We start from the raw sequence: 19,664 nt of genomic DNA, 5'->3' as shown, positions 1-19,664 counted from the left end.
AGTCTCTTAATGAGTCATGGGTGTGTTTTGGGCATAACATGCAATAAACCAATCAGAGTCTCATCTCCCATTCCCTTTAAAAGCCAGTTGTGCTTGCACCATGACGGATTCGCTATTTACATGGCGGAATTTGGAGCGGAAAGACTGAACGCTTCCCCAGAGAGGAATCCTTTTATTTTTAATATTTAAAAATGTTTTTGCGCACTTCTGCGTCCCTGTGTGTCTAATAAGGAGAGTCTACGCGCGTTGTGTACTCGCCTATTTGTGCATATTACTAACACACCCTTTAAATAACATAAAAAATACAGCGCTATTGACTTTAGACTAATTTTTGTTGGTCAACGGCGCAGTCGTTTTCAGTTGCCTCAAAATAGCAACACGCCAACAATGCACCTGAACACACCTTGTTTTTCCAATGGGTGAACAGATGGGTGCGAGTGTATTTGCTGTTTAAACAACAATAACTGTGTCGGGCTGAAACTAGCTAAAGAAAACTGAAACTAGGTGTATGATAGGGTCCTAATTTGCCATGTTTAGTAAATCTTGCCCTTAAGCTTAAATCCTATTCTACTTGACCCTAAAAACAAAATTAACACTTTGTAAAAGGGTTATTGTTTACGAGATTACAAGAATAATTGTGATGTTTCTCTTCAGATGAATGTTATGCAGTGGGCGAGCGGGGATGCAGTTGTGCCCGCATCTGTGTGCAGCCTGCCCTGTCAGACGGGCGAGCGGAAGAAGGTTGTGAAGGGGGTTCCCTGCTGCTGGCACTGCGAGCGCTGCGAGGGCTACCATTACCAGGCCAGCGAGTTCACGTGCCAGCTTTGCCCGTACGAGCAGCGGCCTGATCAAAACCGCACCAGCTGCCAGCCGATCCCCATCATTAAGCTGGAGTGGCACTCACCGTGGGCCGTGGTGCCCGTCTTCATTGCCATCCTGGGAATCCTCGCCACCACCTTTGTCGTGGTGACCTTCGTGCGTTACAACGACACGCCAATCGTACGCGCCTCTGGCAGGGAAATGAGTTACGTGCTCCTAACAGGGATTTTCCTTTGCTACGTCATCACTTTCCCCATGATAGCTGCGCCCGGAGTGGCCGTCTGCTCCTTCCGCAGGATCTTCCTGGGTCTCGGCATGTGTTTCAGCTACGCCGCCTTGCTCACCAAGACCAACCGCATCCATCGGATCTTTGAGCAGGGCAAGTGCTCGGTCGCGGCGCCCCGGTTCATCAGCCCCGCTTCCCAGCTAGTCATCACCTTCAGCCTCATCTCGGTTCAGTTAATGGGGGTGTTTGTGTGGTTTGTGGCGGACCCGCCGCACACCGTTGTGGATTACGGCGAGCAGCGCACGCAGGACCCTGAAAACGCCCGTGGCGTGCTCAAGTGTGACATCTCGGACCTGTCACTCATCTGCTCGCTGGGCTATAGCATCCTTTTGATGGTAACGTGCACTGTTTACGCAATCAAGACCAGGGGAGTGCCGGAGACCTTCAATGAGGCCAAGCCCATTGGATTTACCATGTACACCACCTGCATCATCTGGCTGGCCTTCATACCCATCTTCTTTGGGACTGCACAATCTGCAGAGCGGGTGAGTCTATGATAAAGTGCTAATTAAATGCGGTTTTATAAATATATTCCAAATCATTTACAATCATGAGGTGAAGACTCGAAAAAGAAGAGTCGGTGGCTGCCATGTTGAGATCATCTGCATCCTGTCATGTGATAAAGGTCAAGTCCACATATCATACATCTTTACATCAAAAATGTTTCTAATTTCCCTATTGCATCACTGCTTACCTGCATTTGTTAAGTTTTGGTTGTGTACAGTGTTGTTCAAAAGTTTGGGGTCGGTAAGTCAGCGAGTTTTTGAAAGAAGTATCTTGCGCTCACCATTGCTGCACTTTTTTGATCATAAATACAATAAAAACAGTAATATTTTGATATTACAATTTAAAATGTTCTATTATATTATATTTTAAGATGCAATATATTCCTGTGATATATCATTATCCTTCACATGATCCTTCAGAAATCATTCTAAAATGATGATTTGCTGCTCAAGAAACATTTATGATTATTATCAATGTTGAAAACAGCTGTGCTGCTTGATATTTTTTGTGTTTTTTTTTTCTTTCAGGATTCTTTGATGAATTCAAATTTGAAAAGAACAACTTTTATTTGAAATAGAAATAGTTTGCAACTAATGTATTTACAGTCAAAAAATTACCATTTGAACTATTGAAACATAAACTAATGAAACATAAATAACTTTTTTCATTTTTCAACATTTTCCAGTAGTTGAAAGTAGTTTAGCTTTTCCAGTAACAAGCTGAGAAACACTACATCATTGTTTGTAAAGTTACATTGTTTGTGCATTGACATTAATATTATTAATATATTATATATTTATTATATAACATTTTGTATTAGACTGAAAAATATATATTATAGTGTTAATTATATTAATTAAATTATAGGCAAGACTTTACAATAAGGTCTAATTTGTTAACATTAGTTAATGTATTAACTAACATGAACTAGCCATAAGCAATACATTTGTTATTGTATTTGTTAATATTTATTAACGTTAGTTAATAAAACAACAACTGTACATTGTTTGTTCCTATTACTTCACAGTGTTTTATCGAAATGATGACAAATACAACTTTTGATTTTAATAATGTATTAGTAAATGTTGAAATTAACATTAACAAAGATTAATAAATGCTGTAGAAGTTCAATGAAACCTTATTATAAAGTGTTACCATATTATATTATATTGAAAACAAGTAGTTTTGAAAGTCCAGTTCTCTCTAATAAATCAGTTTATTTTAATATTATTATTATTATTATTATTATTATACAGATTCAAAAGGCAATTCATTGATTTGAGTCTCTGTGTGGCATTTTAAGTCATCTTTTTTTATATCATCACCCTAATTGTGATCAACATAATGCATGTATGTAATTATGTAATGTTATGTATGAAACTTCAGTGTTAGGTAATGCAGTATTTAGTTGTTTTCAGTCATATTTTCAGTTCTGTTCATTAGATTATATTACAACTTAATATGAATCATCCCTCAATTAGTGCAGATACATATATATACATTACATATACATACATTAGTATATATACTGTATATATACTGTTATTATTATTATCTATCTTTACATACCTCTCTCGTTGTTGTGGCAACATGATGAAGTGAACAGTTGAGGATCATCAATATCATCTCCTCATTGGCAGCTCCATCAGTATACAGTCCTTGTTAGTCTTTTAGTTATTTGCATCAAAAACAAGCACTCATCTAAGAGATGCTCATTATCAGATATATGGAGATGATCAAACACGACCCAGAGGAATAGTGCTACTGATAATGGGCCATAAATAGAGCGTGCAGCCTCTGTCGGTCCGGGCCAATGTGGGTCTCATAATGTTGAAGACTTCAGTGGTGGTCTGCAGACTGTAGGCTGTACCCTCTGTTCTTTCATGCACCGGGATGTATTTCTGTCCAGTGCTCATTAGTGCTGCCGAGAGAAGCCAGGATTAAAAACACAGCATCTTCTCTGCATGTCTAACGTCTGTGGCATGTGTTGCAAAGATTTGCTGTCAGATATTGATGTCAAGTGTTATGTTAAAGGACAATTTGTGCAAAAACTGAAGATTGAAAGCAATGCTTATTAAAAAATTCATCCCCAAGAGCTTGACAACCCGATTTTCTCAAGATATAACAGTTAGAGATGGAGTTGAACTTGCTGACCTAACTGCTTTCTGTGGATGGTTTCTCTATGTATTTATATATTTTTAAAACTGATGGCACTCTGGAATACTTGATTCTGGTTGCAGGATCACTGCATTCTTCGGTCAAATGTTTTTTTTTTATGGTTACCACTAAACTGCGTGTGTGTGTGTTCATGTTTTTTCTATCCCGGTGGGGACTTAAACCTAAACTCATGGGGTCTCGTGTCACCGTGGGGACCTAAATTGAGGTCCCCCATGAGGAAACAAGCTTATAAATCAAACAGAATGAGGTTTTGCAGAAACCTCAAAAATGCAGAAAGTTGTGTTATTGGAAGGTTTAGGAGTAGGGTTGGTGTAAGGGGAGAGACTATACAGTTTATACAGTATAAAAACCATTACGCCTATAGAATGTCCTCATAATGATAGATGCACTAATATTCTTCCATTTTGTGATTGTGTGTGAACAACCGCTAGCAACATTACACTTTAAGTGACCTGTATTTTTGACACCAACGGTGTGCTACACTGTTCTACTGCTGAGCAGTGACATTTTTGAAGGCAACATACCTTGTGACTTGACATGGTATCGAATCCAGTTGTGCATGCAACACAGAATTAGCTTGTGGAGCGATTCAACATAGTAATTAGCAAAGAGGGATTTTAAGCACATTGACATTGATCGAGTTTTCCCACTTACAATGTTCCTGGCATGTGACGTGCCTGAAGCTCATTACAATAGATTATCCCTTGGATAGTTTCCCTTGGAGACAAAATACCTGCCAATCAACTAAATGGTCTGTAATCCATTGTGCCAACCTATTGAAAATGATGGCAGGGAAGAAGCTCCAAATTCACCTCAGCATGTGTTTTGGAAAATTCTGCACTTTGTGATAAAAGCTTCAGCAATTATCGTTATATGGAAATGTTATACCGTCACATGCCTATAAAGCACCTCATTACCAACATTTGGTTTATTTAAGAAATGTAAAACTTAAAATTAAGCCCCAAATATTAAGGTGTTGTCACGTTTACCAATGTTCAGGACATTTTCATGGGCATTTCAATAGAAATTCATGGAATTAGGAAAGATTCATCAATGCAGATTTCACAACAAGTTCAATTTGGTCGCTCTGATTTGCTCATCTGCTTGGTTTAAAAGTTACTTTCTTAGTGATGGCAAACAAGGTTAAGGTGCGATTTTTACAGGTGAAATCCTGTAATTTCCTTAGGAATCCATGCATTTAGGAAAAATTTTCCCATGCAAAGTTGACCAACAGAAAGCTGATTGGTTTGAAAGTTAATTCTGTTTGAGCAATGCTTCATAAACAAATTACATTTTCCTGACATTTTGCTAATGTGACCAAACATTAATGCCCAAAAATCTTACATTAGATCTGTTAGCAGTACAAGCTCGGCTTTACAAGTTTGGAAATGTGACAGAACGTAGTTCATTATCCAACAAAAGTAAGCTCTGCATTTTCAGCTTAGCCACAACGGGCGCTAATTCAAAAACATTTAAATAAAGTGTAACTGAAAAATTATATTTCAGTGGTCCACTTTAGACATTTTACAAACTATAGATAACTTTGCAACAACATGTCAACTAACTCTCATTAGATTATTAGTAGAGGTTAGGGTTAGAATAAGTTGACTTGTACTTGCAAAGTTATTTGTAGCCAGTTAGATATTAAGCAGACAGTCTACTAATAGGGTACAACGGGGATAAAGACACACCGTAAGCTTTTTTTTTTTTTAAATACAGAATTATTTTTTTCTTTTTAAAGTATAGATTCTCAAAGCATTGAAGAAGATCCCATAATAATTTGATATACACCGATCAGGCATAACATCTGACAGTTGAAGTGAATAACACTGATTATCTCTTCATCACGGCACCTGTTAGTGTGTGGGATATATTAGGCAGCAAGTCAACATTTTGTTGATGTGCTAGAAGCAGGAAAAATGGACAAGCGTAAGGATTTGAGCGAGTTTGACAAGGGCCAAATTGTGATGGCTAGACGACTGGGTCAGAGCATCTCCAAAACTGCAGCTCTTGTGGGGTGTTCCCGGTCTGCAGTGGTCAGTATCTATCAAAAGTGGTCCAAGGAAGGAACAGTGGTGAACCGGCGACAGGGTCATGGGCGGCCAAGGCTAATTTATGCATGTGGGGAGCGAAGGCGGGTCCGTGTGGTCCGATCAAACAGGCGAGCTACTGTAGCCCAAATTGCTCAAGAAGTTAATGCTGGTTCTTATAGAAAGGTGTCAGAATACACAGTGCATCGCAGTTTGTTGCCTATGGGGCAGCATAGCCACAGACCAGTCATGCTGACCTCTCTGGGCACGTGAGCATCAGAACTGGACCACGGAGCAATGGAAGAAGGTGGCCTGGTCTGATGAATCACGTCTTTTTACATCACGTGGATGGATGCGTCGCTTACCTAGGGAACACATGGCACCAGGATGCACTATGGGAAGAAGGCAAGCCATCAGAGGCAGTCTTTGGGCAATGTTCTGCTGGGAAACCTTGGGTCCATCCATGTGGATGTTATGGCACGTACCACCTACCTAAGCATTGTTGCAGACCATGTATACCCTTTCATGGCAACCGTATTCCCTGGTGGCTGTGGCCTCTTTCAGCAGATAATGCACCTGACACTAAGCAAAAACGGTTCAGGAATGGTTTGAGGAGCACAGAGAGTTTGAGGTGTTGACTTGGCCTCCAAATTCCCCAGATCTCAATCCAATCAAGCATCTGTGGGATGAGCTGAACATCCAAATCCATGGAGGCCCCACCTCGCAACTTACAGGACTTAAAGATTCTGCTAAAATCTTGGTGCCAGATATCACAGCACACCTTCAGGGGTCTAGTGGAGTCCATGCCTCAATGAGTCTGGGCTGTTTTGGCAGCAAAAGGGGGACCAATACAATGATATGCCTGATCGGTGTAGATTTACAGTAGTAACAATAAATTATATTTTATTATATGTTAATATAATATTTTTAAATACGATGGTTTCATTATAAATATGAGTATTATATAAGGTGGGCACCCAAATTAATATATTATATTTTCCATCTGAATCTAACCATGTCCTGTCAACCACTGGAAAAGTCATCCAGCTTTTACCCCAAATACCATACTTTTACATATTCTTCCATTATTGACAAACTGTTGCTTTAATTAGTTTGAATAAAACGGAAAATCTTTAAGACCATTGTCTCAAAATATAAGCAAAAATTGTCTCAAAATACAGGCTTTCCTATAGCTCAAACAGTAGAGCATGGCGCCAGCAACGCCAAGGTCATGGGTTCGATTCCCAGGGTAAACAAGAATTGACAAAATGTAAAATGTGTACCTTGAATGCAATGTAAGTTGCTTTGAATAAAAGCGTCTGCCAAATGAATAAATGTAAATGTAAGCATTCATTTTATCGATTCTCATTTGCTACTTAAATCAACAACATTTAAAAAAAAAAAAACATCCAATATTTGATCAAATTAGCACAGAATCAACTTTGTACTGCTGTCCTGTGATTTTCAGTTTAGCCACAAGGGGTGCTATAGAGCAACTTGTCTTCTTCTACAGTCAGGTTTCTTTCAGGTTTGTTAGGCCCTGTCCCAAATGGCACACTTCATGTGCACTTTCGGTCTTGTGGACTTACAATGGCCGATGCATGCACCTGTCCGTTAAGTCTGCGAGACCATAGGGTGTCCCATTTGTCATTTTCGACCTTTGAGGTCGATATGCGCCCTCGATGCGCACTTCTGCCGAGCCCACACTGGTGCGGGTTACGCAGCGGACTTCTTCCCAGCAGTCAAAGCGGCATTACGTTGTGAATGTGCGGACTCAGAGGAAGACTGTGAGGGTTTAGTGTGCCATTTGGGACAGGGCCTTAGTGTCACAGCAATACAAGGGGTGCATCTCAATCAGCTCCCTAGCTCAGTAGTCAGGGCACTGATCAGGACATAAGTCAATGGGCTGACTCCCTGATCAGTGCCCTGACTACTGAGCTAGGGAGCTGATCGAGACGCACCCAATGGCTGCATCCAAAACCTGGAAAATGCTGCCTTCGGAGGACACATTTCAAGGTAGGAAGGCATCAAGGCATGTCCGAATCTAATGTTAGCTTCACTTCCTGTCTCCTGAGACACCTTCATCTGATCGCGTTTTGAAGGCGGCATATATGTATCCTTCGCTGCCTTTGATGTCCCACAATCCTGTGCTTTCCATTCTGTGACAGTTGAGCTGGGGGAAAAAAGATGCCATCTGAAAGTTGCGTTTGCTGGTCGTTTGTGTGTAAATGTATGGGTTTTTTCCCCCCGACATTTTCCACTTTTGGGGCCCTATCTTGCACCCAGCGCAATTGACTTTGTACACCGACGCATGTGTCATTCCTATTTTGCACCCGCGCAAAGCGCGCTTTTCCCTCCACAGAATCACGTCGCTAAACTAGTGATTGAACTTGCGCTACCTGGGCGGTTCAGCGCAAAAAAGGAGGCGTGTTCCGGCGCAAACAATCCCTGGTGCTATTTTGCTGTTCCATTAAACAATTGCGCCACTGACCAGAAAAAACCTAGTCTAAAGTCAGTGGCGCGTTGCGCGTTGTTCATTATGCTATTTTAAGGGCGCATGCTTGAACATAATGTATAGCGTGCACAACGCGCATACACTTTGCTCATGTAACCTACACAGATGCAACAGTTATTTTTGCAAATCATAAATTGTTACACTAAAAAAATATTAACACATGAGATGACGGAAATCATTGTGGTGTGCCACGAAGATGTGAAAAAATAGGCATAAATCTAGCTTACAAATGATTCAGGCTAATTGTAATAATTAAGGATAAGACCTGTTTGCCCAATAGTGGCAAGACATATATGTATATAAGGACATCTGACAAATTGGTTTGTCCGTCAAGAACCAGGAAAAAAAATCGACTGAAAAACTGAAAAAACTGAAAGACTGAAAAAAAAAAGACTGTGAAATCACCTTTACCATAATGTACAACATTACAACTTCACTTCTCTGTCTTTCACTGCTCTTACAAGCACATCAGTCTCCTCGGCTGTGAACCGCTCCTGGCGTGCGCCTGGTAAATACGCCATAATAATAGCAATCCATAATGGAACTTGCGCACCTGCTTTTAAAGGGAATGTTGGATGACGCTCGGATTGGTTTATTCACGTTACGCCCAAACCACACCTATGAATAATGAAGCTACTTCAGACCAACCCATTTTAGATTTGCGCCGGGCGCAAGAGCCATTTATCCCGCCGGGAAAATAGCAACAGCGCCGAGACCCGCCCACAAAGTTACTTGCGCTTCGCGCGTTGACACTTGCGTTTCAGATCGTTAAAATAGGGCCCTTGATGTCATTTCTAGCGAGAAATTACTAATGTAGTAATTAAATATGTGTTTAGTTCTCACCAAAGCTCTCTCTATTTTGCTGTAGATCATTAAGCGGTTACACTGCCTAAGAAGTCTGTCCGAAATTAGTTTCGTGAGGTGCCTTCATACACAAACGCTGCCTTACAAGCCAGCGAAGGATACATAATATGCTGCCTTCAAATCTCGATCAGATGAAGGCATCTCAGGAGACAGGAAGTGAAGCTAAGATTAGATTCGGACGTGCCTTGATGCCTTCCTACCTTGAAATGTGTCCTCCGAAGGCAGCATTTTCCAGGTTTCGGACGCAGCCAATGTGCTGGTCAATCATGTGTCTCTGATTGCATACAGTATGTTTCTGGCTAGCAAATGCAATGTGATTGTAGTAATACTCATTTAATTATAGAGGTTTTTAATTGAGCTCAAGTATCATTTAGCCTGATTTTACATACCGTTTTAGCCTATATATAGTACAAAATGTCAAAATCTTCCTCTCAGCTTTTCCTGTGTGTAATTATCATCTGTTAGATAGCACATCTCATTTAGATTAGCATAAGTGAGTTATGATAGGCTATTTTTATTCAGTGATGTGTGGCTTCACATACACGAGGGATTAGCGGAACCGCAGATTTTTAACATAAAAGCACTCTAGCATTCATTTTGAGAAACAAACACTATGAAAACAAATGTTGTGGTAAACAGCTGGCCCTCGGGGTGGAATTAAATTAAAAGTTACGTAAAAGAGGAAATTGTTTCCCTCAAATCAAACTGTTTTTTCATTCCTCCGCATGACAAAAGACCGAGTCCAAATGGAAAGAAATCCGCAGAGCGTGTTTCCCGTTTCCCTTATCTCTTACAGGCTTATTTCTTTCGCCCTCACTGATGTTAAAAAGATTATTGCAATAAGCCACTGCAATATGAGGACACAGATATGAGTATTTTATTGAGGCATGTCTCTCTTATTCACATCTCCTCACTCTGTGCTCATTAAAACTTCCAAGTTTCTTTGCAGCGACGCATGGCGTGTAATTTGAACATTGCTTGCGTTTCCTCGTTCCTGCTTATTTCCTGCATTAATGCTCCCGTTTCTTTAGCATGCTTGTGCATTTCTTCATTGACGGGGACCGAATGTACATTTAGCATTGGGATTGCTTGTGTGGGAAGGAACTATATCCATTGCTTCACTTTGCACTGCAGTATATTTGAATAGAGGGGAACAGATGAAAAGATGAGGAAAGGATGCCTGCCGGGGGTAATCAGAGTTAGATGAGTCATCCACAGTTTTACAGACATTTTGAATGAGTTCCAGTTTATATATAGTTGGTTGTGTTTATTTGTTCACCACTCGCATGCTGCGGCATTGATTTTTAAACCACTTAAGCTCCCCAAAGATCTTTAGTTAAATGGAGTTTACTTCTTCGTAAAGCTTTTTAAGAGTGTGCTTTCTTTTTCTGCCCCTGCTGTTTTGGTGCTACTGACTGACGCTGAGAATTACAATAGGCACATAAAAATATCCAAACACATGCTCAAGTGCTTTTCAGGAGACACTATAGGGATATGTGATGTATTCTTGATGTATTTGAGCTAATTTAGCCTTATATATAAAATTAAGCGACATTCATTCGATTTTAATGTTTGTCTGTGGAGATTGCATGGCTCTGGGCTTGATTTTATGCAGCTGTTAGTAATGGGTATAGCTGAAATACATTTACATTTTTTCACTTGGCAGACGCTTTTATCCCCACCAATATACTAATCAGGAATGCTATGACAAAAGCGTTTCGTCCTAGTGGTACAGGACACTGGGGAATAACGCAAAGAAAACTTTTAGATTTCACAGTCCACGTTGACAAGCGCTTATGTGAGGGGTTTAAGAGTCTGCTCACTCATAGTCTCAGCCTCAGACGTCACGCCCATGGACCGTTGCTGGAACGTCTGATGCATATGGCACACTTATCTGGAAACACTTCAGGAGTTTCGAAGTCTTCATCTGATTGGGTGAATTCTACAGGATGTCCGCGATAAGTTGCTTTTTTAAAGGAACACGGCGACTTTTTGAGACTTTAGCTTATTCACCATATCCCCCAGACTTAGATAAATCCATACATACCATTCTCATCTCTGTGCGTGCCATAACTCTGTCTGACGCACCCACCGCTAGCCTAGCTTAGCATAAAGACTGAAGGTAAATGGATCCAGCTAGCCTACTGCTCAATTAATGACAAAATAACGCCAACATTTTCCTATTTACATGTTGTGATGTGTACAGTTAAATTGTGTACTAAGACCAATGAAAAATGAAATGTTGCAATTTTTTTAAGCCGATATGGCTAGGAATTATTCTCTCATTCCTGTGTAATAACCAAGGAACTTTGCTGCCGTACTATGGGTGCAGCGGCGCAATGATATTACGCAGCGCCTGAAAATAGGCTAACTTCAGTCAACATAACCAACGTGACAACCTGCTTGCACAGAGAGCGTGCTGGGGACTATTTTCAGGCGCTGCGTAATATGCACCCTGAGCAGTAGGCTAGCTGGAGCCATTTACTTCTAGTCTTTGTGCTAAGCTAGGCTAGTGGTGGGTGCGTCAGACAGAGCTATGGCACGCATGGAGATGAGAATGGTATGCATGGACTTATCTAACTCTGGGGGATATGGTGAATAAGCTAAAGTCCCAAAAAGTAGGTGTGTTCCTTTAACGGTCCGCCTGGAAACAAATGCCATGACGCCAAACTCCCTTGTGGAAGAAGAACGCCATCGTGTTTACAACTGTGACAATGATCGCTTACCAGGATCAACTAAATGCAGGATTTTCAAAAGTATGTGAAGTTTGCGGCTCCATTGTTGCAGTGAACTTGCACAACATTCTTGAATGAATAATTTATAGATGCACGTCGGTCTGTTATTGCAGGGACATCTGACATTTTCACGCCCTTAAGAGTTGCGTTACATGTCAGTTAAACGTCCTCTTGGGCGGTCCTTGGCCAATGAAAGCTGTGAAAAAAAAGTCCAGACCTTCTGCCGTCAGTCTGAAGTTCTGGCTACACGAGACTAGGACTGAATCCGAAATCCCCCCCTAAACCCTCATTCACTATTCCTTACGTTAGTCCACTAATACAGTTCACTTGAAGGAGTGAATGAAAACAAGTGAGTGAATTCGGACAGCCGTTGAGTGTGCATAGGCTGTACACTCGTTATTGCGGTGCAATGTGGGATTGAAAGAGTGCACTCTATAACGTGGTTTTGGACACCACTGCAAATGGCTGTGCCCTCAAATAATGCCCTATTTGAGGGTATAGGGGGCGATTTCAGATTCAGCCTAGGTTGTAGCCTAATGCTGCGTTCACTTGCTCCTGACGCTCTATTCACATTTGGTGTGATTTCAATGTTAAGTCAATGGAAATGCGCGTTGACGCGCGTCTGGAGGTCCTGCGGCGCATTTTGCGCGGCGCATTTTGCGCGGCGCGATGGACGCGATTCCACCTCATTCGCGCGTCCAGTTCGCACAAATGACGCGAATTTGACGCGAATAGAGTGTCTTGCGCAATACGCACGTTACACGCGAGTGCTGCTTTTTGTGCATTCACGCGTTTGAAGCGAATTCGCGCCTGACGCCCGAGTTGAACATTTTTAACTTTGGCGTCAATTCGCGCCGCGTTAACCAATCAGGAGCCTACTTGCTGCTGTCACGTGGTAAAGTGACGTGATGAGAAACCCTGCATAATTTAAAAATACTACTATTGTCACAAAATTAGGTTTTAAGACTTTTTCAGGTGAGAATGTAGTTGTTTAAAGCTCAAATCTGTGGATTATTTATAAAGAGAGCGCCTATTTTTTTTTTTTTATAATCTTGCGTTTTTGGAGTTGTGAGATCCAGGCGATCACCGGCCACTCAGCGCTCATCAACCCGGCGAGAGCAGCCTTTCCTCGGCTAGTCCTTCTGACGTTTGCCGCTGGCTCTGATGTCCTGTAGTGTTTCGTCTTGTGTGGATCTAACGGGCAATCTTTGGTGTCATGAATCTATAATTTGCTGTCTGCCAAATCGTTTTGACTGAGGGCAAAGAGAAGTTTCATAATATTTAAATTTACATGCAGCGAAGATAATGTAGGAGTTGCCTGGACCACATTTGTGTGGCTATTAATGTTTAATATATATTTTTAATGAAAATGAAGAGAGGCAGAGTGGTGTTTTATGACATATTTCTCCTGGAGCGCTATTTCACTTCAAACGCTCAATTTATACGCGCGTCCAATTCACTGTGGATGCGCGAATGGATTCAAAATGTTCACGCGTCAAACTAGACGCGGTAGACGTGATTTTGCCGCTCTATTCACGTTTGGTGTGAACGCAGCATAAAGCTTTCAGGGCAATGTGGATGTAATTGGCAGATGTGGTGTGTTGCAAATTAAAACAAGAGAGCCAATCAAATGCATCAGAATAACATCGCTTTACTAAACGGCCTTTAAATGGCAGGAGCCATCATACACATCAAAAACAGGCAAAGCTACAAATTCATATTATTCAACATATCCTAGCTTTTTACAGAAAATATTCATATGTAACCCCCTTTGTAATTGTTAACATTTTCATAAGTAACTGTAATTATTCTTTTTTTAAATCCCAGTAACTGTAACGGATTACAGTTACATTTATTTTGTAATTAAAGGTGCAGTTTGTAATTTATGAGGATCTATTGACAGAAAAGCAATATAATATACATAACTATATTTTCAGTGGTGTGTACAGTATATATATGACCTCACATAATGAACTGTTAGAACCTTAGAATGAGCCATTTCTATCTACATACACCGCATGTTCCCTTACAGTGAATTAACCATTTTGCGCCGCCATGTTTCTACAGTAGCCCTAAACAGACAAACTGCTCTACAGAGCGCTAGCTACTCTCTGCTGTCTCAGACGACGACATCTTTGTCCTGTGTCGGCCACCGTAGCTTCTCTATGTGCTTCGAAAGGGAGGGGTGAGTGGTGGGTGGTTGCAATTCGCAACCTCACCACTAGATGCCGCTAAAACTTACACAGTGCACCTTTAAATTATGTAACGCTGTTACATGTAACTACACTCACCTAAAGGATTATTAGGAACACCATACTAATACTGTGTTTGACCCCCTTTCGCCTTCAGAACTGCCTTAATTCTACGTGGCATTGATTCAACAAGGTGCTGAAAGAATTCTTTAGTAATGTTGACCTATATTGATAGGATAGCATCTTGCAGTTGATGGAGATTTGTGGGATGCACATCCAGGGCATGAAGCTCCCGTTCCACCACATCCCAAAGATGCTCTATTGGGTTGAGATCTGGTGACTGTGGGGGCCATTTTAGTATAGTGAACTCATTGTCATGTTCAAGAAACCAATTTGAAATGATTCAAGCTTTGTGACATGGTGCATTATCCTACTGGAAGTAGCCATCAGAAGATGGGTACATGGTGGTCATAAAGGGATGGACATGGTCAGAAACAATGCTCAGGTAGGCCCTGGCATTTCAACGATGCCCAATTGGCACTAAGGGGCCTAAAGTGTGCCAAGAAAACATCCCCCACACCATTACACCACCACCACCAGCCTGCACAGTGGTAACAAGGCATGGTGGATCCATGTTCTCATTCTGTTTACGCCAAATTCTGACTCTACCATCTGAATGTCTCAACAGAAATCGAGACTCATCAGACCAGGCAACATTTTTCCAGTCTTCATTTGTCCAATTTTGGTAAGCTCGTGCAAATTGTAGCCTCTTTTTCCTATTTGTAGTAGAGATGAGTGGTACCCGGTGGGGTCTTCTGCTGTTGTAGCCCATCCGCCTCAAGGTTATGCGTGTTGTGGCTTCACAAATGCTTTGCTGCATACCTCGGTTGTAACGAGTGGTTATTTCAGTCAAAGTTGCTCTTCTATCAGCTTGAATCAGTCGGCCCATTCTCCTCTGACCTCTAGCATCAACAAGGCATTTTCGCCCACAGGACTGCCGCATACTGGATGTTTTTCCCTTTTCACACCATTCTTTGTAAACCCTAGAAATGATTGTGTGTGCATGAAAATCCCAGTAACTGAGCAGATTGTGAAATACTCAGACCGGCCCGTCTGGCACCAACAACCATGCCACGCTCAAATTGCTTAAATCACCTTTCTTTCCCATTCTGACATTCAGTTTGGAGTTCAGGAGATTGTCTTGACCAGGACCACACCCCTAAATGCATTGAAGCAACTGCCATGTGATTGGTTGATTAGATAATTGCATTAATGAGAAATTGAACAGGTGTTCCTAATAATCCTTTAGGTGAGTGTATTTACTCCCCAACACTTTTATTTCCAGTCTTTTTGTTTTATTTGATTATTTAATCCTGGGTTCCCTCTTACATCATACTCCCTTGCGCATTTATTCACAATCTTCAAAAACGCTGATTGTTGACATGCTAAAATATATGGATTTAAATGTGTGTGTGTGTGTGTGTGTGTGTGTGTGTGTGTGTGTGTGTGTGTGTGTGTGTGTGTGTGTGTGTGTGTGTGTGTGTGTGTGTGTGTGTGTGTGTGTGTGTGTGTGTGTGTGTGTGTGTGTGTGTGTGTGTGTGTGTGTGTGTGTGTGTGTGTGTGTGTGTGTGTGTGTGTGTGTGTGTGTGTGTGTGTGTGTGTGTGTGTGTGTGTGTGTGTGTGTGTGTGTGTGTGTGTGTGTGTGTTTGTTATCTTGCTTATTTTGCTCAAGAGCAAAATCTATGTCCACATGTCATTTTAACTAGAAACTATGCTTCTAATCACAGGTCGAGAGCTGTAGAACCACCCACACAAGTTTGCAAATGTTCGTTTGAACTATAGTTTCAGGAAATGCTGAATTGTTGAACTATGTTGGTAACGACCAGCTGATTGTTTAGGCCATTTGGATCCAGCTACAATACATTACAATTCTAGAAGAAATACTGAAGGCCGGACAACACCTTTGCCAAAAAAGCAATTGCTTCTTTTATTTAAAATGCAGTACTTCCATTGCCACAGCCGCTACTGTATGCTGGCAGTTTCCCTCCCATTTATTTTTCAGCGAGTGGCCTTCCTTATACTGTCTGGCAGTGTGGAGACTTGCACAAAAGAATGTTACTGGGGTCACAAGGTTAGACTTGAATTAAATTACAATTCAAAAGGAGATTCAGTGAGTGTCGTGCGCAGTCACATTTTCTTGACGGGATGGCAGTGCTCTGTTGTCTTGGAGAGAAAGTACATGAAATCCTCTCCTGATATGTTTACCTCCTTGCCCACATCATTACTAAGCAATACAGTTCATATGATTTCAGTCTCATCTAAGCAGTAGTATGAAGGAACACATCCCTGCGGTGCTCTAGATTCTCCACCCCGACCTAAAAACCTTGGCACATTCATTCTCAGCACCTTATTTCTCTTAATATAAACGTTAGGAGCTTTATCATCTGCTTCATCCACAGAAGGCATATGTTATCATTTACTGCTCGTTAGCTTACTGATCACTCGCACCCAAGGTAAGGAAAGCCGTAATATATTTGTTAGCGAGATTAGCCATTTATCAAACTCTCAGACATGGGCAAGGATAGACTGGGTAAACCCAGATTGATCTGCCGGCGATTTGATTTCCCCCTGCAACTCAGTCTGGAAACCTGTACACTCATTTCTACTGCTTCTTTTACACTTTTGCGGGAACCAATCACAGACTGGCTTATCCACCTGGCGGTCGTTGCCCGTTGATTACGCCTCTTGTGGTCTGATTGGTTGAAGGACCATCCAATTGCTAACAGAGTCATTTAATTTATGCTCTTTATCACACCTCTTGTGCAGTAGAAAATACATAGCAGACTCCCCAGACCAATGTTAAATTTTAAATTGAGCTTGGTCTGATGATAACCAGACAAGGATGAATCATCATTTTAAATTATATGGTTACATCTGAGGTTCAAGGTTTGTGAATTCGTAAACATTAGCATTATTGCTTATGGTGCTTTCACACCGGACGCGAATGACGCGAATAAATCGCGCTATTCGCCCGAAGTTGGACACTTGAACGTTTTGAATTTACTCGCTTCATTCGCGCGTGACATTCACTTCACAACAGACGTGAATTTGCGTCATGGGAGGGGCTTCTGCCAGCCGGTTCGTCTCGTTGAGAAATGGCTGACATGGGCTGTGTTTACAGGTTTTTTTTGTTAAAATACTCTTGTTAATGTGTGACAAAACGTAGTTTTAAGACTTTTCCAGGCGATAATGTAGTTGTTTAAAACTCAAATCTGTGGTTTATTTATAAAAAGAGTGCCTATTTGAACATTTTATCTGCCGTTTTCGGAGTTGTGAGATCCAGGCGATCAGCGGCGCTCAGTGCTTGTTAACCCTGGCGAGAGCAGCCTTTTCTCGGCTAGTCCTTCAGACATTTGCCGCTGGCTCTGATGTCTCTGTGGTGTCTTGAGCTATAATTCGTCTTGTGTATATGTAACGGGCGATCTTTGGTCTCATGGATCTATAATTTCTTCCCTGGCAAATCGTTTTGGCTGAGGGCAAAGTGAAGTTTCATTACTTTTTCATTTTTAGGCTATTTAACTTTACGTTACCGTTGTAGCCTTCTAGCACTGACTTTGAATGTTTGACTGAATTGTTTGCTTTATTTCATGTTTAGCTTATTATACCTTTTACTTATACTTTTGTATTATTGATCATACATAAACTTGCATTTAACAAAAAGAGACTTGGTTGTGTTTCATGTCATTTAATGTTATCACAGTGATAATCATATGCACACTTGTCTGAACCAGATATTAATATATGATTAATATAAACCAGATTTTCAGACCTGATCCTGAGGTTACATTAACTAAATAATCCACTAATATAACAATATTAGCAATAATTCATCACTTGTTGTGTTAGCTACCTAACTACATTAGCATCTGAACAAATCCCTAACCAGTGTTGGGAAGGTTACTTTGGAAATGTAATGGTTACAGGTTACAGATTACAAGTTACCCTATATAAAATGTAACAAGTAGTGTAGCTATTTCAATTACTTTAATGTAACTGATTACTTTTTGATTACTTTTCAAAATGTCTAACAAATTTCAACTGTTAATAATTTTCAAACATTTAAAGGCAGGTTTAACCTCTAAAAAACAGAGTTAGTTATATTTAAGAGAAAACACAATTCTAGATCATTATACTGTAGTAAAAAAACAAGTTTTTCTTCTTACTTATATAAAACAAGTTAAAAATCTACATACTATTATTTTTACCACTATGTGTGTGTGTGAAGGGAAAACATTATACCATATAAAACCTAATATTGATTTCTCACTAACAGAAGCAAGATAGATTCTAGTTTCATACTCACTGGCAACCCAAACAGACCCAACAGTGTAGGTGTCATAACATGTTTTTAAAATAAAATTATATTCCACCTAAAACAATGTTTAGACTTAATGAGCAATCATTTTGTAGTTAAATAGCTCTATTTTGCAAGTCAAAATAGGACAAACTAATAGAGAGATTTGTCCACTAGGTGGCGCTTAAGGTTAACATTCATCATAGGAGATGCTTCCTGAGGTTTGACATTGAAACCTTTGATGTCGATAGAATTTTAATAGTTGGCAAACATATTTTGCGTTGAGCTGTTATATTTTCGCCCTTTTCTAATTTGTGGATTAAATGATTTTTAAATTTCCGGCACTGTAATGCATTTTTATCACTCGCCATGGTGGAAACTCTCAGACGGGTTGTAGCCCAAAGCTTTCAGCGACGATGTGCAGTGATGTAATTGACAGCCAAGCGGCAACCTTCCAGTCGCTCTCTTGAATCCAACACGGAAGTGACTTAAACTGAAATTCATTGACTGGCCATTAGAGACCGGCTCCAAAATAGAGTCAATCCCATAGACCCCCAATGGTAAAATGGCCAACTTTACAGCAGAAAAAAAAATATGCTTACAGCCTGGTACAAAAAGTGGTTTTGGTCTATATAGCTAATTTTGCCCTTCATGACAACTGTGAGGGGGGGGGGGGTGAATTTGTTTTATAACTCATCCGTTTAAATTATGTTAAGCCTTAAAGTTCTGCATAATTAAGGGCGTGGCCACTTAAATGATAGGTGGATTGTAGCTGCTGTCACTACTAGCCGTTTGTCTGCTGCCTATTAGTCCGCACACACCCTACCTCTTTGCCCATTTTCGGTTATCCAGGAGTGACTCACGGTGACGCGCTGCCAAGATGGCGACAGCCAGCTCCACCCACTTTGGGCTTAAAAAATGCTCTTCAGAAACCTACGGGTGACGTCACGGACACTCTATCCATTTTTTTATCCAGTCTTTGTGCGCAACTCCCATTGCGGATTCGCTATTTACTTGGTGAGCGCTTTTCCAGAGAGGAATCCTTTTAATTTTTCATATTTAAAAATGTTTGTGTGCTGCCGCGCGTCCCTGTGTGTGTAGTAAGCAAAGTGTACGAGCGCCGTGGACCTGTCTATAGGCGCATATTACTAACGCGCTCTTTAAATAACAAAAAAAATTGCGGT

General features: G+C 40.8%; 1 protein-coding gene across 1 annotated transcript in view; it reads left to right on the top strand.

The window, feature by feature from the left end:
* The window catches only part of grm8b (glutamate receptor, metabotropic 8b), a 268,211-nt gene that overhangs the window by 234,999 nt on the left and 13,548 nt on the right, over positions 1–19,664 (top strand). Inside the window, exon 8 of the mRNA XM_079808786.1 lies at positions 655–1,590. Coding sequence (XP_079664912.1) covers positions 655–1,590 — 936 coding nt within the window. The remainder of the gene's footprint in view (positions 1–654; positions 1,591–19,664) is intronic.

This window comes from Gobio gobio, assembly GCF_949357685.1.
Source record: "Gobio gobio genome assembly, chromosome: 25".
In the NCBI taxonomy this organism is placed as follows: Eukaryota; Metazoa; Chordata; class Actinopteri; order Cypriniformes; family Gobionidae; genus Gobio; species Gobio gobio.
The sequence above is the reverse complement of the archived record's forward strand: the minus strand, read 5'-3'. Positions and strand labels throughout refer to the sequence as shown.